The 23,414-nt window shown below is 36.2% G+C and overlaps 1 protein-coding gene across 1 annotated transcript in view; it reads left to right on the top strand.

Moving 5' to 3' along the window:
• DNAH5 (dynein axonemal heavy chain 5) overlaps positions 1–23,414 on the top strand; it is a 142,226-nt gene that overhangs the window by 79,623 nt on the left and 39,189 nt on the right. Inside the window, exons 49-61 of the mRNA XM_081952749.1 lie at positions 1,541–1,754; positions 2,950–3,173; positions 5,566–5,764; positions 9,057–9,229; positions 10,875–11,005; positions 11,808–11,961; positions 12,959–13,226; positions 14,434–14,665; positions 15,145–15,259; positions 15,837–16,013; positions 18,183–18,386; positions 18,878–19,057; positions 20,126–20,263. Coding sequence (XP_081808875.1) covers positions 1,541–1,754; positions 2,950–3,173; positions 5,566–5,764; positions 9,057–9,229; positions 10,875–11,005; positions 11,808–11,961; positions 12,959–13,226; positions 14,434–14,665; positions 15,145–15,259; positions 15,837–16,013; positions 18,183–18,386; positions 18,878–19,057; positions 20,126–20,263 — 2,409 coding nt within the window. The remainder of the gene's footprint in view (positions 1–1,540; positions 1,755–2,949; positions 3,174–5,565; positions 5,765–9,056; positions 9,230–10,874; positions 11,006–11,807; positions 11,962–12,958; positions 13,227–14,433; positions 14,666–15,144; positions 15,260–15,836; positions 16,014–18,182; positions 18,387–18,877; positions 19,058–20,125; positions 20,264–23,414) is intronic.

Raw genomic sequence — 23,414 nt, 5'->3', positions numbered from 1 at the left:
CCCCCTCCTTCTCCCTCACTCCTCCTCTCTTCTTCTCTTTCTTACCCTTTCTCCTACTCTTACTACCCATCCTCATTTTGAAGTTTTATGTGGCAAATTTGAAATGAAAAAAACACACACCATGTGAGGGTACGCATCAAAATCACGTTAATGTTCAATCTTAGAAGATTAATATGAAACTATTATGGCATTACAGCAATGTACCAGCTACAGAGATGGAGATAGCCAAAAATATTTGATGAGACAGGAGTCATGCCATTGAGAAATTGCATCCCTCAAATCCTCAGTGTTACAGCAGGATCATTGACTGTGTTGCCTAACTGGGTCAATAATAGATATTTATGAAGATGTAGAGCCATCCAGGAATGGTAGAAGTGGGATGTGCGCTGCATTAAACAGCACTCCTTTAAAAACCCAAATGGATATATAGTGTCTGGTCAAAATGGATTGTATTTTGTAATAGGTGAAAATCAAATAGAAAAAAAGTGTTTTATAACCCAACTTCCTTGATTCATCTAATATATTCATCTCAGGAAAAGTTTTTGACTATTCCAAATTGGGCCCCAACCAAGGTGATCTTCAGGATGGTAATAAAAAAACACATAATTCCATAGGGCCTTTAGTGGTTGAAGTCCTTTTTCTATATGCAAAATAAAGAAGGGTGGGGTTATTTTTTTAATTATATCATTTTGTTTTGGATTTAATGGATTATTTAATCAATTATATTTACTGTAGTTACAATGAGCGCTTTAACTAAATGCATAGTTGTAAGTCAATGTGAGTGGGAATAGATTAGGTAGCATACAAATCCAATGACTGAATGACCGACTGACTGGTTTCAGCAGTAGAGAGGTTAATCAAAAACCAGGAAATCCACTTATGATTGTGCTTGCTCGTAATGCTGTACATCAACTTTACCCTTCGTCTAGCATAGTGTTTCTTAAAGTATGGTCCTAGGATCCCTGGGGATCCCCAAAAAACTTCTCAAGGGCCTGTGAAATTAAAATTATTTTCCAGCCTATGCTGAAAAACAATGTAATATTAAAATCACAACCAATCATGAGAAGAGGTAGTGGCAACAAACAGATCAATTTTAATTTTTAATTTGGTAAAAAATGATAAATCCATACAATCAAATGTTATTTTGGGCTCCTTCATAATTTTTACAAGTGGAAAGGAGAGAGTTACATGAAACTGAAAATGGCTTTGTGAAAGCAGGACTGGATGTTCTTGCCTCTAATTTCTGGTCAGAGCCTTTCGTATCGGGATTAGAAATGGTAAGAGCTGCATCTGTTATATCTCTGCTGGAACTGGGGTATGGTCACATCAGCTTCTTGTTCTTAAAGGATGGAAGACACAAAGAAATGCCCAGTTGGGTCTAGACATAGAGATTAAAAAACTCACTGGGAAAACTATAGGATTATCAATTAGAAAGTTTATGGTGGAAAGAAGAGACATTAAAATCCATTCTGTTGTTTTATGCATGTAATCTGCTATATTGCAAAAATAGTTGTTTATAAACCTGAAACCTTTCTTGCAGGTCACTAATGAGATTGTTAGGCAACTGACGGAGCAAAATGGGTTTTATAATTTGGAGAAGCCTGGAGAGTTCACCAACATTGTTGACATCCAGTTTTTGGCTGCCATGATACACCCTGGTGGTGGACGAAATGACATCCCTCAGAGACTGAAGAGACAATTTTCTGTGTTTAATTGCACCTTGCCTTCTAACCCATCCATTGACAAGATTTTTGGTAAAACAGGGTGGTTGTTTAGTCTTGTTGCTCATTAGGTAGCACTTAGTGTTTGTTTTGCTTTGAACAGCTAAGAAAGGGAAAAATTTGAGGGGAGATGTAAATAATACCTTCCACTGTGTGAGCAGATGCATTAACATTGCAGCATTAGTGTTAAATTGCTAATGTCTGTCATTATTTTCAAAACAGTGCCAAAACAAAAGAGAGAGAGAAAAAAACCCACAAAACCACAGAAACATAACTGTAAAAAGTGTGAACAAAAAGGGTTAGCTCCATTAAATTAAATGAGTTTATATGGGAGATCAATGATTTGGGAAATGTATATTAAAATAGATTTCCTGGGATATTCTACTTTTAAAAATGTACATTGGTTGAGATTTCATGAGGAAGTTCAGTGAGTTTTTTTTCTTTTAATCCCTCTTTGCCAGTGATGGCTAACTTTTTGTTGTTGCGTGCCAAAAGCAGGTGCATGCGCACAACAGCATGCGCATGCATGCTCACACCCATAATGTAATAAGCGCGCAAACTCCTGTGTGTGCCCCACCCCCCTGTACATCCATGCACACACACCTGCACGACACCTGCCCATGCACGTGCGACCCCCCTCTGCACCCCGTTTTGAGCCTAGCAGGTCCTTCTGCAGCCTCTTGGGACAAAAAAACTGGCCGCAGGGGGGTGCTGCAACCCCCTTGCTTCCCCCATGCAAGCACGGGACCTCCTGTGCATGACCCCCATGTATGCACATGCATCTTCCACATGCACCCTGCCCCCCACACTTGTGCGGCATAGACCCGAAAATTAGCTGGTTATTGGGAGGCATGCGCATGCACGGTGGGGCTGAGCCGGTGCAATGACTTGCATGCCCGCATAGAGGGCTCCGTGTGCCACCTGTGGAATGCGAACCATAGCTTCACCATCACAGCTCTATGCCATGCCTAACCTTAGTGTTGTCTTGTGTGCTTGGGCAAATTAACGTTTTTTCAGACATTTTTTTAAAAGTGCATTCATTCACTGGGTATCATAATATGCTATTTTAATTAAAAATATCTTTTGGATTTATTAATTTTACTTAAAACGTTTCTACACTGCACTCAGTTAACAAATCTTAATGTGATTGGATGATGTTGTTCACAGCGGTATAGGTAAGATGTGAAAATGGATGGATTTCTTAGAGTGTCTAACTTGAATTCTCCAGGTGTGATTGGCACAGGGCATTATTGTAGCCAAAGAGGCTTTTTGGAAGAAGTGAGAGCAACAGTTGCTAAGTTGGTCCCATTGACCCGGCGGTTATGGCAAATGACCAAGATCAAAATGCTGCCAACTCCGGCCAAATTCCATTATGTGTTTAATCTCCGGGATCTTTCCAGGATCTGGCAAGGAATGCTTAATACTATTTCAGAAGTAATCAGTGATTCCAATGTAAGTAATACATATGTCATTCTTATATATTAAATTCACATTTTTTATATTGGATGCATCTTTATATTTGATTATATACATTATACTGTAAGAGCTACAGGAACAGAATTATAGATAGCCCCATAAGTAGTAAATACTATTATACTTTAATTGCAAACACTGTCTAAATGTATTAGTGCAGATACATGAACCACCACGTCACTAGAATTCAAGACAGCCAGTTTCTGATTGGTTCTACGTCACATCAAGATAGAACAGGCCTTAAATTAATCAACATTATAAAGAATCTTCAGCAGTCTTACCTGAATGAACAAGTAGTGCAATTAGTCTTAGACTTACGACCATTCGTTCAGGAACTGTTCAAAGATACAACAGTGCTGAACAAATAGTGTTTATGATCGATCCTCAGAGTTCTGACCTTCACAGCACTTCTGTTGTCTTGTGCTTGCGATTGTCAAATGATTCGCACTTGTGACCAGTTGCAGCATCTTACAGTCACATGATGACCATTTGCAGCCTTTGGTGCTGGCTTCTCCTGAAAGGGGAAACCTGCAAAGGAAATTGCAAGTCGCCCGGATAAGTCTCTCTCTCACCCATCCATCCTCCCCTAGTCTCTCTGCACTTGTGCTGCACTGTCAGTCACCATGCACTCTCTTAAACCCCCATGTACTCTTCTCAACCCACACCACATCTTTGCCTGCCTAACAACCATGGGATTTGGTTAATGGTGGTAATTGGGACTACATCACTCAGTAATGGAAATTCTGGACCCAATTGCGGTTATAATTTGAGGACTACCTATAGCATGTTTTAAAGACAGACCATTAAAAATTAGCTTCATTGGAACTTCTTCAAATCAGACCAATTAAAAATTCACCTGAGGAGAGCCAATCGGAACTGGCTTTCTAGAATTCTAGTGACTTGGTTCAATTAGAGAATAGTTTGCTTACAAATATAAGTTCCTGATCACAGCCTGTGGAATAGATCACTTTGCCTCTGAAGATGCCAGCCATACTCGGTGAAAAGTCAGGATACCAGAAAATTAGATTATTAGTCAGAACCTCATCACTGTTGGACCAAGCCTAGATATTTATGGAATTGAAACTAAATGAAGATGAGCTATGAAAAAGCAATTGGCAGAAAGGTTAAATACTATTCTCTAGGAAGGAAATGGGGCAAACTAGTATTATAGGCTGATTTAATATATTTACTTAGTTCTTTTATTAATGTATGGCTTTTTTGAGTTCATAGACTAAAGTATATTTTTAAAATGGTACAATCTCTTTATTTCATAGTATCTTGTGGCAACATTTGGAAATAATTTGCTATTTCCTGCTTCTAAAATTATTTTTGTTATTGTTTGCCTTCTACCTTAGTCTGGGTTTTTCTAACAAATCCTTATCCAAGTAGTAATTGTTGTTAACTGAGGACTACCTGTGGAAAGCTTTTACACCTAGAAAGTATGCCAAGCACTTTTAGGGAAGTTATTTCCTTATTTCAGACTAGAAATGCACAGAGCAAATGCAATTGTACTGCATTTAGTGGCAGAGAGGAGCTTGAACAGTGGTCTGCTTTTAGATAGTCACACAGGTGTTTGTGGAAGCTCACCACAGCAGGGAAGAGCAACAAAACTAAATTGAAATGTAAGGAAGCACACTGTCAACATTTTTTTTTTTGCAAAACTCAATCTATAAGTTATTTTCGAAAGGAAAGAAAGGCGAATGTGTTGAATTTTTATACCACTAAGATCATGTTCCCTCTTCTCATCTGTTTACATTGACTCTGGAATTAACTCCAGTTAATGGATTCATACAGTACATTGAATTGTAAACTAATGAAGTGAGCTGGGTTTGCACAATTCACCAAGCTACAAGACTAAGCTTAACATGCTGCATAAAGACACTTGCTAGATCATTAGTGAGCCATGGATATCATTTCTAACTTAATTCTGAATTGCCATTGCTCAGCCTCAAATCAAGTAGTTAGGATATATTACATAAACATACTTTTAAAGGGGAAAACAAATGGAAATCAATTAAATTCTGGAGTCCCTTGCCTTCTTTTCCTTCCCCAGTTCTTAACTGAAAAAATATACACATACACAGGCAAATACAAAAAGATGGTTAGATGCAAGACTTGTGCCTCCATCATATATATATTTAAAACATTTTTAAATGTGGAGTTTACTGTCCTAAATAATGTAGCTGAGGTTCTTTTCCATATTTAATAATGAATGAATAATGAATATGGGCAGCATTCTTTCAGTAACAAAATAATCACATGCAGCACCTTCTTCAAAATAAATATGTATGAGATGCATCTATTTTGAATGTTGCAAATTCCAACGTGGTGAAGTTACACACAGTTGTTTTTCTCTTCTCTCTCTGAACAGGTGCTCATTAAGCTATGGAAGCATGAATGTAAGCGTGTTATCGCTGATCGTTTCACAACTCTCGAGGACGTGGAGTGGTTTGATCTGGCACTGGCAAAGCTAATTGAAGGAGAATTTGGTAGTGATAAGGCAGCACTAGTGGCACTCAACAAGGAAGCCTTCTTTGTTGATTTCTTAAGAGATGCACCTGAAGCAACAGGTAAACTTAATCTAAAATGAAAAAAAATATGTGTCTGATATTAGTACCATACAAGAAAGTAATAGATTTGGGCTTGGGAATGCAGAACAATTATACTTTCAAAAACTCATAGTTTAATTAAGGAGGTGGTGGAGGAGAAAAAAAAAACATTTGCAGGAGAGGTTGCAGCCTTGGGAGGACGTATATCCTTTCTTCCATGCTGAAACCAAATATTTTGTAATCCCCATGCCTAGTATCTAGGCTCTAAAATTGTCTTTGTTAATGTCTATAGAATCTATTTTCATACAGCATGAAAATAGCTGCAGCTGATCCCACAAAACAGGGACAAGCTAAGGAGTTTTCCAAGACTGGTTCACATAAAACTGGATAAACCAATACTTTCTCAGTAGAGGAGATCCCAGTTAGCCCCTAGTTAGTTTGAAGGCATTATATACAATTTGTCAGAAATCCCCCGGAAGTTATTTACTGATGTGATAAGCACTACTCCATAAAGATCTGCGTAATTATATTCATTTCCTCAGTAGCTTTAAAGTGTTAATATTAGAAGAAGCATTTGCCCAGAGACATTATGGATGATTGTTATGCTTGGCAGTTGAGATGATTAGAAGGGACAGAAGAAGTAAAAGGAGGTTGATTTGCATGAGTTGCTGACAGTATGAGCTTCAAACTAAGTCTGTCCTCAGTCTATTTTATATTCCAGTTGCAGAAGGCAAGATATCTCCACCACTTAATTCAGAATGTAAAATTCCAAGGATACTAACGTTGAAAAGACTTCTAGTGAATTCAGACTTGTGATCAGAGTATGCTTGGAATTTCAATCCTTGTACATGATGTTTTAAAATGGCTGTCATTAAATAAAAAGGAAGTACCTTCTAGGAGAGCATGTATGGATTCTCGCTGATAAGAGTCATGGGAAAGATTTGTGATACAATATCTTCCACACCATATGATAAATCTGTATCTTCAAGAAATAAGTAGGAAAGCCATAAACAATCCTTTATAAGAAATAAGTTATATATTTTCTTTAAATGGAAACACATTTTATTTCATACTAGGTCTGAAGCAAAAGTCTCTCAAAGGTAAGCTAGAGGCTTCTGATCTTGTCAGATTTGCCTCATTTCTTCTAAGAGTTTGAGTTCTGCACTTAGGAGTTCATCTTTAATTTCACAGATGCCGATGTACCAAGCACGGCTAGTTGTAGACAAGATAATGATTTTTATTTCTATTTTGCTTTAATATGTAGTCTAATGGGGAATAATTTCTTAGATATATAGCATGCTTCTCAATAGTTGAGCCAGCAATCTGATAAAGCTGAAACTAAGCATTGTGATGTTGTTGAGAAAATATAAATGTTGCAGCCTTATAAACAATATAGGAAAAATATATTCTCAACATAGAATAAAATAGTTGGTAAAGCCAATTGTCATAAAACATAGAAAAAATCCTAAAAGACTTGAAATGTCCCACAACTGGCTTTTTTTTAAAAAAAACCTTTCCTTTGTCAGAGAAAGCACTGCATAATTTTATTGAAGGTGCTTTAATGCTTGATTCAGCTTTTGAGATGAATTTACTTTGAGCAATTAACTGTAGTACTAGCATTTTGTTTTGCATGGTTCAAAGACTATTTTAGCACAAAGTATCTTTTATTTAAATTAATTTTGGCTGATGTAGTATGCAAGTATGGCATTTTGAAAAATGGCTGAGCGTCACCTTGGGGATGTCCTTCTCTAAACTTGCAAATATGCTTTGAAACCTTTTTTCTTACACTAGTATTCATATTGCTAAGCATTACTTCAATGTTCAGGAGCTTTTTCCACCAATCAAGATACATTGTCATTTTCTCACAAAGAGTGTAAATTAATTGGCCAAGTCTTCACTTTAGGAGGGAGTTATTAGAACATGACCTGAATGCATGGAAATAATTGCTGTATGTAAAGTCTTGCTTTCTATGTGTGCTTTTTTAATGGCCCACTTTTACAGACATAATGGCTACAATATGCAACTCAGCAGGTGTGGCTTCCAGTTTTTCCATAGTGCTGCAGGTATTTCGAAATTCCTAGCAAATCATCTCTACCAGTAATCCCCAGCCCCCAGGTTGCAGCCCACTACCGGGCCTTGGCCCATTTAGAAGTATCTGCATGCAGCTCCATTTGTGCAAACAGCAGTTGCATGTGTCCGCCACTCATGCAAATGAAGCTGCACAGACATGTGCTTGCTCACTGATCATGCATATCCATTCCCTCTCCCTCTCATCCCCCCCCCTGCTAGTCTGCAAAGCCAGAAATGTTGGGGATCGCTGATCCACAAATCTTCTTGTCTTGTTCTTGCTTTTTCTACTGCATTATGTTAACCAGCTTAAGTTTATCTCGTCATATTTAGTCTCTCATCATTTCTTCTCAGGAATTTCCAAATTCTAGGCTGAGAAGTAATACCATGCCGTGAAAAAAAATTGTATTACAAAAGAGTGGAGATTAATTGGGACTCTGGAATATATATTTGGCATTTAAGATTTCAGCATATAATATTAAATTATATTTTCTTCTAGAGAAAGCAGGCAACAGGGACAAATTGGAGACAATGCAAGGAAGAAATAGTTTGGTTAATCTGTTTGTGCACTGCTATGTTTAATTGGATTGGAGAAGTATGCGTATACTTTCTGTGATTGGATGTGGGGGGATTTTTTTCAGGAAGCATTATTAAACTTGGATGACTAATTAATACACATCTAAAAAATGCTTCAGAGTTGAAATAAACAAAGCTCCATTCCAATTTCAAAACAGCCATTCTTTCCAACGTTACTGAAAAAAGTCTAGACTTTAAAAAAAATGCTCATTTCAAGGCTAGGGAGGTTCTAGGCTTGAAACATTTTAAATGTGAAAAATTTGGCATTCCTGTATTAATTAAGAGCCACATTTCCTTGTTAAACCACACAAACACAAGTTTTCAGTGTATTTAAAGCCTTGAAAAAGAGGAAAAATATTGCCACATCCGCTTGGGTCAGCAAAGTACATAGGAGCTCATCGGCCACACCACTTCACAAACAGCCAAAATGACAGTTTTTAAAATTTCTATTTCTTCTCACTAATTAGGTAGGCCATTAAGCCACAAATCTGCTAAATCCTATTCTTCTGCACTGCTTCTCATTGTTGTCAACTGTTGCATTTGTAGTCATCAATATTCATGCATTTTAATACCCGTCTTCATTTTTCAGGAGCAAGTAGACTGTAAAGTTAGAAGACGCACAGGAATGATACACAATTTCATACTAATTGGAAGTGTTATTTTCTTATAGGAGAAGAATCAGAGGAAACAGAAACTGACATGCCTAAAATATATGAACCCATTGAATCTTTTGGCACCCTGAAGGACCGTTTGAACATGTTTTTGCAAATATATAATGAGAGTATCCGTGGGGCAGGAATGGATTTGGTGTTTTTTACCGATGCTATGATTCACTTAATAAAGGTATCAATGGACATGACAATTGCTTTAGTTAAGTTTTGATTATTTCATATGCCTGAGTTAAACCTTTGAAAATCCATTAGTTTCATCTGCACAAATTCTAACAATATTAGATGTTATTAGTGGAACCTTCTTGAATGAAAACTTACCCATGTGTATTCTAAAAGGTTCCAGAAAATACTGCTTTCATGGTCAGAGTGTTGACACTAGAGAACTAAATGACAAATCTTTCAAAGTATAAAAAACCAAATTGATGTAAAGATGAACATCTATATATTTTTTGTACAAGAAAAGGAAACAAAAGACTTTTATCCCCATTCCTCCAACAAAAATCGGTCTTGTAAAATTTTTGTACATTCATTTGTAGTTAAAATTCTCCATCCTGCACCAAGTCACCTATAGGAGTGAGCAAAGCTGATGCTGGATACTGCCCTAGACATTATAGAAATGCTAAACATGAGAGCTTATAGGTTGCTCCTATTAAGGCTGGTATTTTTTTAAAAAAAAGGTATATTTAGAGATTAACGATACTGTGGGTATAACTATGTATTAGTGATATCAGTGAGAAATAGATTCATTCATTTGTGCCAAATACTAACTGTACTAAGGATGGGGATGAAGGTTAACCAGGACCAGCCCTACTGTCAAGCATATGATGGCTATCTTGGTGTCAGATTATAGGGGGCAAGAACAGTCATGGTTGTCTCTAATTCACCTGTCATTCCTGTAGGATTCTGCTTCAGTCAGCGGTCTTGCTCTAGTCTCTGTGAGGCAAGCTTTATTTTTCTTTTAAAGATAGTCAGATTGAGGTAGTCAGGAGTGAGATTTCTCAGCTAAGCAGAAATAAATCATTGTTTCAGCAACCACTAGATTGTGATATTGCTTTAGTAATGCTTTAGCTTACCTCTGACACTATATTTAATCAGGCTTCTTCTGTTGACAGTACAGCATGCTCAATGCATAGAGCCTCTTAAGGTGACTATGACATTTTGAAGAGATCAGTGCCTGAGTCCTCAGAGTTTGAATTTATTAATGCAACCTCCACAAAACAGAAGTCACTGGTCTTATGTACTTTTCTGAGGAAGAAAATTCTATGCAAATAAGAACTAAAAATATAGTTCCAAACCCAAATGATCTTCCTTGTCAGAATTTTTTTTTATTAAAACAGTAATTGGTATCTCTATCATTGCACTGATTCATTATATAGTGACAGTTTTTTTGATGTTAGTGGCCTGAACTGTTATCCGAGGTGGGCTTTGGGGAAAGACTCCTATTAGCAATTAAATCAGTCCAGATTATACACTATTCCAGGTATTTGATCATGTTATGTTAAGCTAGACACTCTATTTTGGATGTGATAGAAGATGCTGGCCATCACAGTACAGATTCAAATGCTAATCTGTAAACTTCTGTTAAAAAATAGGAGAAGCTCCACTTTATCCTTGATACTAGAAAGCAAATTGTCTGTGGCCAAACCTGGAGCTTATATTGTTGGAAAAGAGTTTATAGAATGATCCATGCAAAGACTGGGATCACCATTGTGCCGCCAATATTAAAGATGTGATGCAATGCAGGAATTTATCAAGTATCTGCTTAATCTTGTGTTATTCTAAATATGCCACCAACAAAATGGTGCTGTGCTTTGTAGATCTCTCGTGTGATCCGCACTCCCCGAGGAAATGCCCTACTTGTTGGAGTTGGAGGGTCTGGAAAGCAAATCTTGACAAAACTGGCATCATTCATTGCAGGCTATGATATGTTCCAGATCACATTAACAAGGTAACCTGTTGAATAAAACACAAAATGGATGCTTATTTTATAAAAGAAATCAACTAACATGTAAAACTTATTGTGCTAGTTCCAATGTTAAGAAGTGCAGGTTTATATAATCATCAGCCTGCTATTGTAACTATTTTGCCTCCCTGATTTAGTTGAATGAAAGCTCTCTCAAATTCTATAAATGGTTATAGGAGGAATATTGCAGTTAATACTACAGGAAAATAATGGCCATTTTGTAGTAAAGAAAAGGCAATAGAAAATGTTCACCCTTATCTGGAACACAAAATATAACATTCAAAGCAGTTTTTTTTAAAAATGAAGCAACATAAAAAACTGATTTTCTCTACAATCCTAGAAAAAGAAAGAATACATAGACTTTTATATAGGAATACCTAGAAAATGTCTGCCTTACTTCTTACATAAAATATATTCCATTTAAAAGAAATAAATTTAGTATTTCAGCAAGCGATAGGACTTTTATGTATCAAAACAGTTTGGTTTGTTAATTATGTTTACATTCTGTATTATTGGAATATTATATAGCTTAGAACAATGAAACAAAAATGAAGGATAAAACAGTAGATTGAGAAAAAAAATTAAATAGTGGTGAGCATTAAATTGCATAGATTTAACCATGTAGATATACTACACATTTCTAAAAGCAACAACCATTAAAACAGGCACGGAGCAGAAAGGCCAAAATAAATTGTTCTCATTTTAAGGCACCTTGTTTCAATCAAAATTATTTGTAGGCTAGGAAGCTTGGATTGTTTGTGACAATTTTATTTTTTCCCTTTTCTAGATCCTACAATGCATCTAATTTGATGGAAGACTTGAAACATCTGTATAAGACTGCTGGACAGCAAGGAAAAGGAATCAGTTTCATTTTTACAGATAATGAAATAAAAGATGAAGCTTTCCTGGAGTATATGAACAATGTTCTATCATCAGGAGAAGTAAGATTTTCATCTTTCCTCTTGGCAATGAGTTAGCCCTGGGTTTTCAGAAACAGAGAGCTTGGCTGATAAGGTTATATTGACCAACTGATTCTGTAAAATTCTATGCTTGAGTTCACTGCTGATGAAAAAACTTACCGGCTGAATACTGATTTTTGAGTAAATATGTAGAGCAGATCAAGCTCTTAGTCTTTAGTTAATTTACTACTGAAGTATTATAAATCAGTAAAGACAGACTTGGAGAAAACCTTTAGTAGAATCACACTGATTGAGAATATTTTATTTCTAGGGCAAAAACACAGAGATTGCCAGTTGTTACTTTCCAAATATTACTGACAATCATCTCCCAGAAGCCTTAGCTAGCAAGGCAGATTAGGGCTGTAATTCAGTAACATCTGGATGTTACTGTAATTCAGCAACATCTGGATGGCCACAGATTTTAAGAATAAAAAAGAAGAGAAAGGAAAATTAAATGTGAATATTTTATTGGCATATCTTATTCCCCCCCCCACAAAACTAGCATTTAAAGCAGTTAACAATAAAATAGCAATGAATGAATTTTAATTAAAATCAGGGGTGAAATGCTACCGGTTCTCCCGAACTGGTAGGGATGATTGTTGTTGGTTCTGCAAACTGGTAGTAAAAATACGCTTCTGAGGATTGGCCGGCTCAGCTGTGAGCCGTGAGATTGTCGGAAGCTTCCCTCGCTTTTTAAAGCATTTTTTCCTGCCTGTTGGGGTGAATAGGCAGGAAAAGAATGCTTTAAAAAGCGAAAAAAACATTTCCTACGATCACACAGATCACTTGTGAGCCACGTGATCGTCAGAAGCTCCCCCCCCGCTTTTTAAAGCATTTTTTCCTGCCGGTTCAGGCGAATAGGCAGGAAAAAATGTTTTAAAAAGTGAAAAAAAGAGCTTCTGACGAGGTAGGTAAATGCCTTCAAAAAAAAACCAGCTGACTGTATGTGGGGTACAATAAAAATATTCTTCCCGTTTAGGTTTCCAACTTGTTTGCTCGTGATGAAATTGATGAAATCATTGGCGATCTTGTTCCATTCATGAAGAGGGAGCATCCACGGCGCCCTCCCACCAATGAGAATGTATATGATTACTTCATGACTAGAGTTCGCCAGAACTTGCATGTGGTTCTTTGTTTCTCACCAGTGGGTGAAAAATTCCGAAACAGAGCTTTGAAGTTCCCTGCACTGATTTCTGGTTGCACTATAGACTGGTTTAGCCGCTGGCCCAAAGACGCCCTAGTTGCAGGTTTGAGATGTTTGACTATTGGAAAAGTTTGTTACATTATCAGTAATTTTAACATGATGAAAATCTCTTCTGTAGTACATCATTTATTCTGGGGTCAGTTTTGTTTTTACTCTGAGTAGAATAGAAAAGTTGTTGAATTCAAAACTATATCGGAATCTATTTTGAGGGTTGCTTTGATGCATATTCATTGATTATATCTTCCTCTCCCATTCCAGAGAAAATAATAAACTTAGAATATTATCTTCAAAATTTAAATATATTATTTTTACATCCTGGCAAAACTTTGAAATGTTTTGGATAAATTAGAATAGCCTTAAAAGAAGGCTATCCAAGGAAAATACTGTGTTGATGGTTTCAGTGTTGATAATAGAGACTTTTCTGTCTCCACATGTGAAGCGTTAGTCATTGAGCAAACATACTGCAGGGGAATGTCTTCCTTTGAAACATAATTTGATGTGTGAAATGCAAATGACGAAATTAAATGAGACCCATTTACTTATTCCTAAAGCAAGGGGATTCTTAATTCCATCAAAACAAGAATACTAGCTTTGCTCCCAATAATTACAGGAGGAGGATTACCCATCAGTAAAAAGAAATAAGCTGATTTCACTCCTGAGATGATAAGCAGAGATCCTGTGACACACAAATGAGAAAGAGCAAGAATAATAAGGTCAAACCCCCTGCATCAAAAAAAAATAAATTACTTTGGCAATTAAAACCATTCAGCTCCCTTTGCCTATAATTTACATGCCTCGAAAGTCATATAGTTAGCAATGGTTTAATGTTATTGCATATATCCATATGTTAAGAGTGTTTGAGGTCATGGGTCTAATTTTGAGATCATCAAAGGTATTTGCAGTAAGAGACTTGCCAAAAAATCAAGATGCTCATGTAGTTGAAGCCTGCTTCTTTTGATGTACAGTGTACATACAAAATATGTAAAAATGGGTAGGCTTCAATCATGAGGTTATAAATACCATGCTGACTCTCTGCCCTCACCTAGTTCATACTTATCTGTCAAGTGTGCATGTCAGAGGAGCTCAGAAAGTTGATTTCGCTTCTTTCAAGGAAGAAGAGAAGTCCATGATAACGAATGAGATGGAGGGGTGGGGAAGAATAATAAGAAATAGGTCAGAAGTCATCCTAAACTTTTTCTGCCAGAGAATGAAATAGTGTTTATACTGATAGGCATTAAATCTCATTTTAGTATCGGAGCATTTCTTGTCATCATATGAAATTGATTGCACTGAAGATATCAAAAAACAGATGGTACAGTGTATGGGCTCCTTCCAAGATGGAGTTGCTGAAAAATGTGTTGACTATTTTCAAAGATATCGTCGATCCACCCATGTGACTCCCAAGTCTTATTTGTCCTTTATTCAAGGATATAAAGCTATATACAAAGAAAAGCATGCTGAGGTACAGACCTTAGCCCACAGGTGAGGTGTTTTGATACTCTAATAGTAAGTTATTGTCTTGCCAAATAGCTTAACTCAATAACTTAACTCAATAATTGGTTGCTTTAGAAGGTTTGCGAAGAGCCTTGGTGGCACAGTGATAGAATGCAGTATTGCAGGCATTTATATTACATTTGTATTACAGCCGGGAGTTTGATCCTGAGCAGCTCAAGGTTGACTCAGCCGTCTATCCTTCTGGGATTAGTAAAATGAGGACCCAGATTGTAGGGGGCAATACGCTGACTCTGTAAACTGCTTAGACAGGGCTAGAAAGCACTATGAAGCGGTATATAACTCTAAGTACTATTGCTATTGTGAAATTATGCTTTATAAAATTAAGCCAAAAACCACAAATAGTTCTAGGATCACAGATTACCACCTCTTATTTTGGGGAAAGGGAATAATCAAAGATTGCTTTAGTCACACACACACACATTTATTGATGGTTTTATTCATTTCAGAATGAATACTGGATTGGAGAAACTGAAAGAGGCTTCTGAATCTGTGGCAGCTTTGAGTAAAGAGCTGGAAGCCAAAGAGAAAGAACTTCAGATTGCCAATGAAAAAGCTGATATGGTAAAGTCCAGTGTGTTTATTTCAACTCTTTTACTAATGGGAAAACCTGGAAGAAAATTAGTTAGTAAACGTCTCCTAATTTGTGCCCTTCTACACATGTTAACTCTCTAAATTTCAGTTATGATAAGCTAAAATACTTGGTATTGTTGGTCATAAAAAGGCCACATCATATAAACATGCAGCCCTTAAGCCTCCTCCATCTGTAGTCCTTCTGTCTCTGGATGCCAGAATACCTGGCTGTTTTAAAACAAGAATCAGAAGAAAGTTGAATTATAAGTCATAAAACACGCATATAACATAGATAAAAAAATCAAGAACCCACAAACAAATCCTATTCTTGCCTACATGGGGCTCAGCCAGCCTAAAATAGTATGTGTAAATATTGTGTAACAAAATATTAGGTTGCCTCTGGCCTATGGGATCTCACACTGTTTGTTTACTAAACCCAAAGCACTTTGCTAACTCTTGAGTATAATGTAAACTCTTGGCAAAGAATTATTTTCTGCAACCATAGTTACTTGGTTTTCCATTTATTTATTTTCTTCCATTCTTTTTTTTTTTTTGATGTCCTCCGTAGGTGTTAAAAGAAGTCACAGTGACAGCTCAGGCTGCTGAAAAGGTGAAAGCCGAAGTTCAGAAAGTGAAGGACAAAGCCCAGGCTATTGTAGACAGCATTTCAGCAGACAAGGCTGTTGCTGAGGGAAAATTAGAGGCTGCTAAACCTGCTTTAGAAGAGGCTGAAGCTGCTTTACAGGTTAATGAAGAATGAAAGGCGAATCCACTGTCCACTTCGCACAGATATGTTGTTCTCTCAGAAATATATCCCAGATTGGAAACTAATGTGTGGACTCCCTCCTTTCCCTTTCCCATCATCAGTGAAATTATGTCACTTACCCCCCCCCCCTTTGATTTACTATCTTTCTACAATAGCTGCTCAGGTTTCCACCCTTCCCCCCATATTTGGGGTTTAGCCTCTTTGTGTAAAACATACTTTGCACACAGAGAATGAACCTCAAGTATGAAAACAATGTACAAAAAGAAGATGACACATAGCATTGGTGATAGATCCTGCAATCTCCAACTTAACAGAAAAGGTATCTATTATTTGTGAAAATATGTCAAAGAAGTAAAAAAAACACCACCTGTCATAGCATCCTACAGTTACTAAAATCTACACAGAGTACCAATGGACTGCATTTATTAGAAGGAATTAATCACATCCTTCTGAGTCCAAATGCTACATCACCTGCTTCTTTCAAGAAGTTCGCCAATTATAAGATTGTCAGGATTTTCATATATCATTTAGTCCCCTGTAGGTTCTGCAATGTAATTAATGTTATTAAATATAAACTTCCAAAGAGTCACTGTCAATACATAGGTAAAATGACTGATTTGCACTCACATTTTACAACCCATAGATCAGCCACTTGGCAGAAAGCATTAGACAAATTAACTGCAGGCCACATCAATTCTAATAACCATTGTCTGTTTAATTTGACAGAAATAGAACTGCCATCTGATGCAGAAACGTGGAGAAATGATGTGATACATACATTATGATCCCAGTATGGGAAATAGCATCTAACATTATTTACCTATATCAAATATGTTTTATTCTCTAGCAACCACATTAACTACAATAATCCCTTCACTTCAGAGCAGCCGAAGGCAGAAATTGAAACCGTTATATTATAATTCTATTTTATTAATTTGTATCAGCTAATCTCATAAGCAGACTTACAAATGTTTCTCTTTCTCTCTGTGTGCACTTATGCAGAAGCACATGCCCATGTTCATATATTAGCTATTGTAAAATGATTTTAAATAAGGCAAAAACTTCATTATTACATAGATATGTTGATGTAAAGTTATTGGAAGCAACATAGAACATGATTTGCACTGTTTAGCCTACAAACTGTGGTTTCCTGTTAGCTGTCCATCCAAATATTTATATATCTTATCCTATCTACCGTATTTTTCAGACTATAAGATGCTCTGAAGTATAAGAGGCACCTAGCTTTTTGGGAGAAAAACAGGGGGGAAAATCTGTCTCTGCGTCCCAGCAATTTGCCTCCTTGCACCAAACTGTAAACAGTACAGAAGATACACACTGTTTGTGGTGTTATATTTCAGACTATACTTGTACAGATGCCAGAAAGCCACATCAATTTTCACAGCATCTGTACAAGTATATTCTCTGCTATTTAAAAGAAGATATAAAAACACTGGGGCTCTTTAAAAAATAAGTAATAATTTGAACATTCTACAAGCATTTATAGTTATTGACTTACCTCCTTGCAGCAAACAGCTGCTTCAGTTTAGCATGATTAAAAGAAAAAAAAAGTCTGCCTCTGCCTCCCAGCAATTTGCCTCTGAGTTTCAATTTCAGTTTAAGCACGGGGCTCCCGATGATGTTCCAGGCTGCAGGGATTGCCATAGCCTATTGCCGCCTCCACAAGCCCCATTTTCTCCATTTGCTGCAAGGAGGTAAATTCCTGGGAGGCAGAGGTCAAATGGTGGGGGCCGGTGGGTGGGGCTACATTTGATGTATAAGACACACCCAAATTTTCACACTCTTTTAGGGGGGAAAATGGTGTGTCTTATACTCCAAAAAATATGGTAATTCCTTGAAATACTCCAAGGCTGGCTATGTAATATTACCTGGCATGATAGGCTATGTCTTAAATGATTTTACCCAAAGGATGGATCAATACATACCAAGTTTTGCTGCTCATTGTGGTCCTAACTTAACAACAACTGAAATGTTAATTACTTTAATTTCTAAATATACAGTAGTTTGGTGTAATCAGATGGTGTTGAACCCATTGTGGAATGCATTTAAATAAAAAGTCTGCTGATTTTGTTCAGGCACTTAAAAATACTGTGATAATTCCTAATTCTGCCCATCCTTTCAATAATGTAGACAATCAAGCCGGCAGACATTGCTACTGTCCGTACGCTGGGTCGGCCACCTCACCTTATCATGCGTATCATGGATTGTGTGTTGCTGCTATTCCAGAAGAAAGTAAATGCTACTAAGCTAGACCTGGAGAAAAACTGCATTATGCCATCATGGCAGGAGTCCTTGAAACTGATGACAGCAGGAAACTTCTTACAGAACTTGCAGGTATACCAAAAAGCATATATCTTTAGTCTGGATTTAGTATGTTTAGTATTGATAGACTGCACTGCTGCTTTCCGCAGTTTCACAGTTACCAATTGGAAATTGTACAGAACAGACATGACCGATTAATATGAAAAGTTCAGAGAGAGAGAGAAATTTCAAAAATTGTTCTTATTTCTATCCTTGGTCCTTGTGAGTAAGTGTTCATAGAGATTTTGCTGCACAATAATTCTTGTAGAAAAATCCAGCACTTATTAAAGATGGCAGTAGTATAAACAGGGACCAGTTTAAAATCCAGGCACAGTAAAGATCAGGAAAATTAAACAGACAAGCTTTCATGAGCACAAATAGTAGTATGACAAAAATTAATAACTTTTTGAATGCTAATTCTGTAGAAATGTGTCTTAGAAAAGAATGGGTAAAATTAAACAGCTGGATTTTTAATTTTGTTTGATTTGCGGTAAGTGAAAAAATATATTTCACGTTATTTCTAGCAATTTCCAAAAGATACAATTAATGAAGAAGCAGTGGAGCTCTTGAGTCCTTATTTTGAAATGGCAGATTACAATATTGAGACAGCTAAAAGAGTTTGTGGAAATGTGGCTGGCCTTTGCTCATGGACCAAAGCAATGTCTGCCTTCTTTGCTATAAATAAGGAAGTTCTACCTTTAAAGGTAAGTCCAATATAGTTGGCAAGGCAGAGTAAAACTATATCAACAGCAATTTACAATTTTAAACTGGGATCATATGCTGGACTAAGCTATAATGAGCTTTGCTTGGTTTTGATTTAGTGTGATGTGCTTCCCTTTGGCCAAATGCAGTCCATCAGCATGTTTGGTCCTGCTTTTGAGAATATTTTAATAGGAGAAAGGGGTGATTTAAACTTATGTACAAATGATTACTCTTTGACATCTGTCTTCTCTTTCCCCACTTCCTGGAGAGCAAATCAAACAATAAAAAAACTACTGGTACATTCTCAACTGAAAAATCTAGACTTCCTGGCTTCGACTGATATGGCAATCCAGCCATAATGTTAGAATTTTTTTGGTTTATGTAGTAGAGAGGGACTTAAACTATTTAAAAAATGCTATAAATTTGGCCTGCAGGAATAGAAGCATATTTATCAATCTTGTTTATGTTGTTAATCTTCTCTCCCTCCCTCTCCCTCTCTTTTAGTCTAGAGAAAATAGAAGAAATCCTTTCTGAATTTAAACAGATTTACCAGTCTCCTAAAATCCTACTACTCAACACTCTAAAATAACAATGTTCATAAAATATTCTTCTTTTAACTTTAACAGATATTAAATTGTAAAATATATATAATTTATATTTAAAAATATATATTTCTCTGATCCAATCCAATCTAATCTTCAGATCCCAAAATCAAAAGTCAATTTTTCTCCTTATCTTTCAAGAAATCAAGCAGTAGTCTCCAAGTCGCAAAAAATTTAGCCATCTCAGCTAGTTCCATTAGTTTCAAAATCCATTCTTCCATTGTGGTTATATTTTTGTCTTTTCATCTTTGGGCATATAACAGCCCTGATGCCGATGTCTTTGTCTGCATTAGTATGGCATATAAAGATGATACATATTTTGTGGTAGCAATAGTAATTCAACAATTTTCTCTGTTTCGGTAATGTACTTCATCATAAGCTATTGTTCATGTTTCTTTGGTTGCTGTTATTGATACACAATGTGCATCAAAGTTCCCTTATTTAAACTTGGTGGGTTGATATTTTAAGGCAAATCTGGCCATCCAGCAGAATCGTCTGACTACTGCCAATTTAGATCTTCAGAAAGCCCAAGTTGAATTGGATGCCAAGCAAGCTGAGCTGGATATTGTGCAGGCTCAATACGAAAAGGCCACAATGGAGAAACAGGTAACTTCCTATCGGGTACAGGCAATTCTTTTGTATAGCCATTCCCTTTGGTTGGTTTGTCAAATGGTAAAGAAAATATTACCACAATGAGTTCATGTTGAGTTATTCAAGAGTGCAAGAAAATTGGTTTTCTGGTCATTTGGGAAGATAATTCAGCTATCTAGCTTCTGAAATATTCTAATAATTTATGTATTTATTTAAAATTTATTTAAATAAACTTTCCCAATTGTCAGCAATGAATTGGGGTGGTATACAAAAATCAAAACCACCATAACAATATATAACCTATGATACCCTGATGTCAGCTCTTCAAGGTAGACCAAACTGAAGAGGAGCCGATGTAGCGACGAGACAACGTGCAATCTCAATGCTCTGAGATTGCCGTTGATACTTTTGCTGCTGGATGGTCCAAACGGACCTAAACCGTCCTGCAGAGATGGTGAAAAGGAAGAATACATCTTGCTGATCTCAGGAACATCGCAAACTCCCTGATCGATCCAAGATAAGTTCTTCAAGCCAGCGACAAAAAATCCAGCCATTAGGCTCATGAAGTTGGGGCGGCTCCAAAACGGAAGGATACGGAAAGAGAAAGTGTTTCCAGCTAGTGAGGAATGTTTACCGTTTTAAAAGAGACTGCCTATAAAAAACTTTAAATTAATTTAAATTGGAGAAGAAGAAATAAGTGGCGGAATTAAATTTGGAATGATTTTGGACAGTGGGTTGTCTTACTTTTTAAATGCTATCTTCATGGATGGAATTTATGCAAGCCTTTTAAAACGAATGGATTAAGTTTTCTTCTATTTTTTTCTTTTATTATTCTTTGTAACCTATGGATTAAAAGTCTCTTTCATTACTGTGGGTGTTCTTCTAACTCATTCAAGAATCGGACTTTTTTTTAAAACTTGAAATACAAAAAAGATACAAAAAGAAACAAAGAAAATTGCAACAATAACACTGCTACTCGGAAGCTGGAGGTTTGTGTATTGGAAACGAAACACTCTTACTTTTCTCACTGATTATCCTGGCTTGGCACTCCAAGGTCTCACTGCTTGTTTATAGAGAATGATAAGAGGATGGGCATGCAGATGTCCCTTTGAAGTATATCTTTAACCAGAAAAAGGTGAAAATAAAACGTTATTGTGAATCTATGCTTAATCTTGTTAAAACCTTCCAAGCTAGAGCAGCAGTGTTTGTTAGCTGGAGATAATGGCACAATTTCAACAGCAGAAAGAAATTTTAAGTCTGCAAAAGATATTCTCAGAAATACAGAAATTATCAAACACATATGAGAGGATAGAAAAGAAGTTGGAAGACTTAGAGCATCTAACAGCAAAATATGATGAAGAAGTTGGAGATTTTTATCAAGTAGAAAAAGTGGTGGTTAAAATCCTAAAAACCGAAGAGGAAAATTAATATAAAGAAATTAAAATTGCTGATATTTATGGTGATTGGTTTGTCTCTGAAAATGGAAAGAGTGGAATACTGAAAGAGGAATTAAATGGAGGGGAAATCTACCCCAGATGGCAAGATACAGAAGAAGAAGAAAAAAAGAATTTATGGATTTAAAGAGAGAAATTTTATTAGCAATATCATTGATAACACTACCGACAATCAAAGATAAGCTGATTAAGGAAACAGAAGAAGGGCATCGAAATTACATGAGAGATTTTATAAGCAAGGAGTTGCTAAGAGGAGTCCATAAAAAGTTGATTAAGGAGATGATTAGAGGACTAACACCACAAATGGCAGAAGATATGAGACTGTTTTGCTACTGGAAAGATGCAGGTTGATAGATGGAAGAGTATAATTTAAAACTAGTTAAACTTAATGAAATTTAGTGACAATAGATATAGTTAAATAAATAATTGATAATGATAATAATGTATACAATGTTTAGTGTTATGATAAGTAATAATTGGATATGAATATTGAATGGTACCCATGAAAGGAAGATTAGAAATCCTTTAATTAATAAAGATTAATAAAAAAGAACTAAGTTAGATACACTTAAGTCTTGATTATTAGGGGGGAAATGTTATGATGCAGGTTATAGTTAAATAAAGGAGGGATAATGATAACAACGTATATACAGGTATGGGTACAACATAAGGAAACTGGATGTAAATTGTAAACAGTGATTTGGAAAGGAGGATTAGAAAACTTTGTTATTAAATATTATGGATGTTTAGCTAGAATAGGACATAAGGATTCAGTGTTATTGGAGGATATTAGAAATAGTAAATGAAATGCCAGTATGTGGTTATGTATTAAATCTTGGTATATTTTATGATGAAGGACGTTTAAATAATAATAGTCAAATGAAAATGGAGGTATGATGATGGTAACATGTATAAATATCTGAGTTAAAATACTTGAGTTAATATGAATTATGTTTGTTGACTGTGGAAGAGATGCACTTAAGCCTCTTTTAACCAACTGATACAGTATGTAAAGAAGGATGTGTTGTGTTTGTTTTGAAAATTAAAAATAAAAATATATATTAAAAAAGGTAGATCAAGCTAAGAAACCAAAGTCAGGCATGCTAGTACTACTTTTATTATATGACTATAATAACAACATTTTGCAGGTCTGAGTGTCTTTTCCCTTCCCTCCTTTTGTTGTAAGCAACAGAGAGGGTTTCATCTGAGATGTTTTCTCAGATTGCAATTCTGGCTCGAAATCAGATTTTTTAAATCTAATTTTTATCTTAGTTGTGGCTGTTCTTCTGGTTCCTCGAGGTTATTCCTTCTTTCCATTTATCTAGTTAAAGGAACAACCCACCCACCCATCCCAAACAAAAAGTCAAAAAACCAACAGAGCTCATCTAACTTGCCCAAATCCCAGGGGGGAAGGCCAGGTTTTTAGAGCCTTACTAAAGTCTCAAAAGACTAATAGGATTGGGGCCATCTTGATCTTTGTCAAATATATATCTTAATATGAGGTCTGGATTCATGATAGACCTATTTTATATGTCTTTTGACAGACTTCTGATAAGCATAAAATCTATGTCCCAATTATTTATAAAAAATAAGTCCAGTTACACTGACAATGTTAATAGAAACAATAGGATATTTATATTTGCTGGAAGTACAATAGATAAGGTGGCTCAGGTGGCTCAGTGACTCAGTGGCTTAGACGCTGAGCTTGGCGA

The sequence above is a fragment of the Natrix helvetica genome (assembly GCF_964273705.1).
Source record: "Natrix helvetica genome assembly, chromosome: 4".
Classification (NCBI taxonomy): Eukaryota; Metazoa; Chordata; class Lepidosauria; order Squamata; family Natricidae; genus Natrix; species Natrix helvetica.
This window is presented reverse-complemented; position numbering and strand designations above follow the sequence as displayed.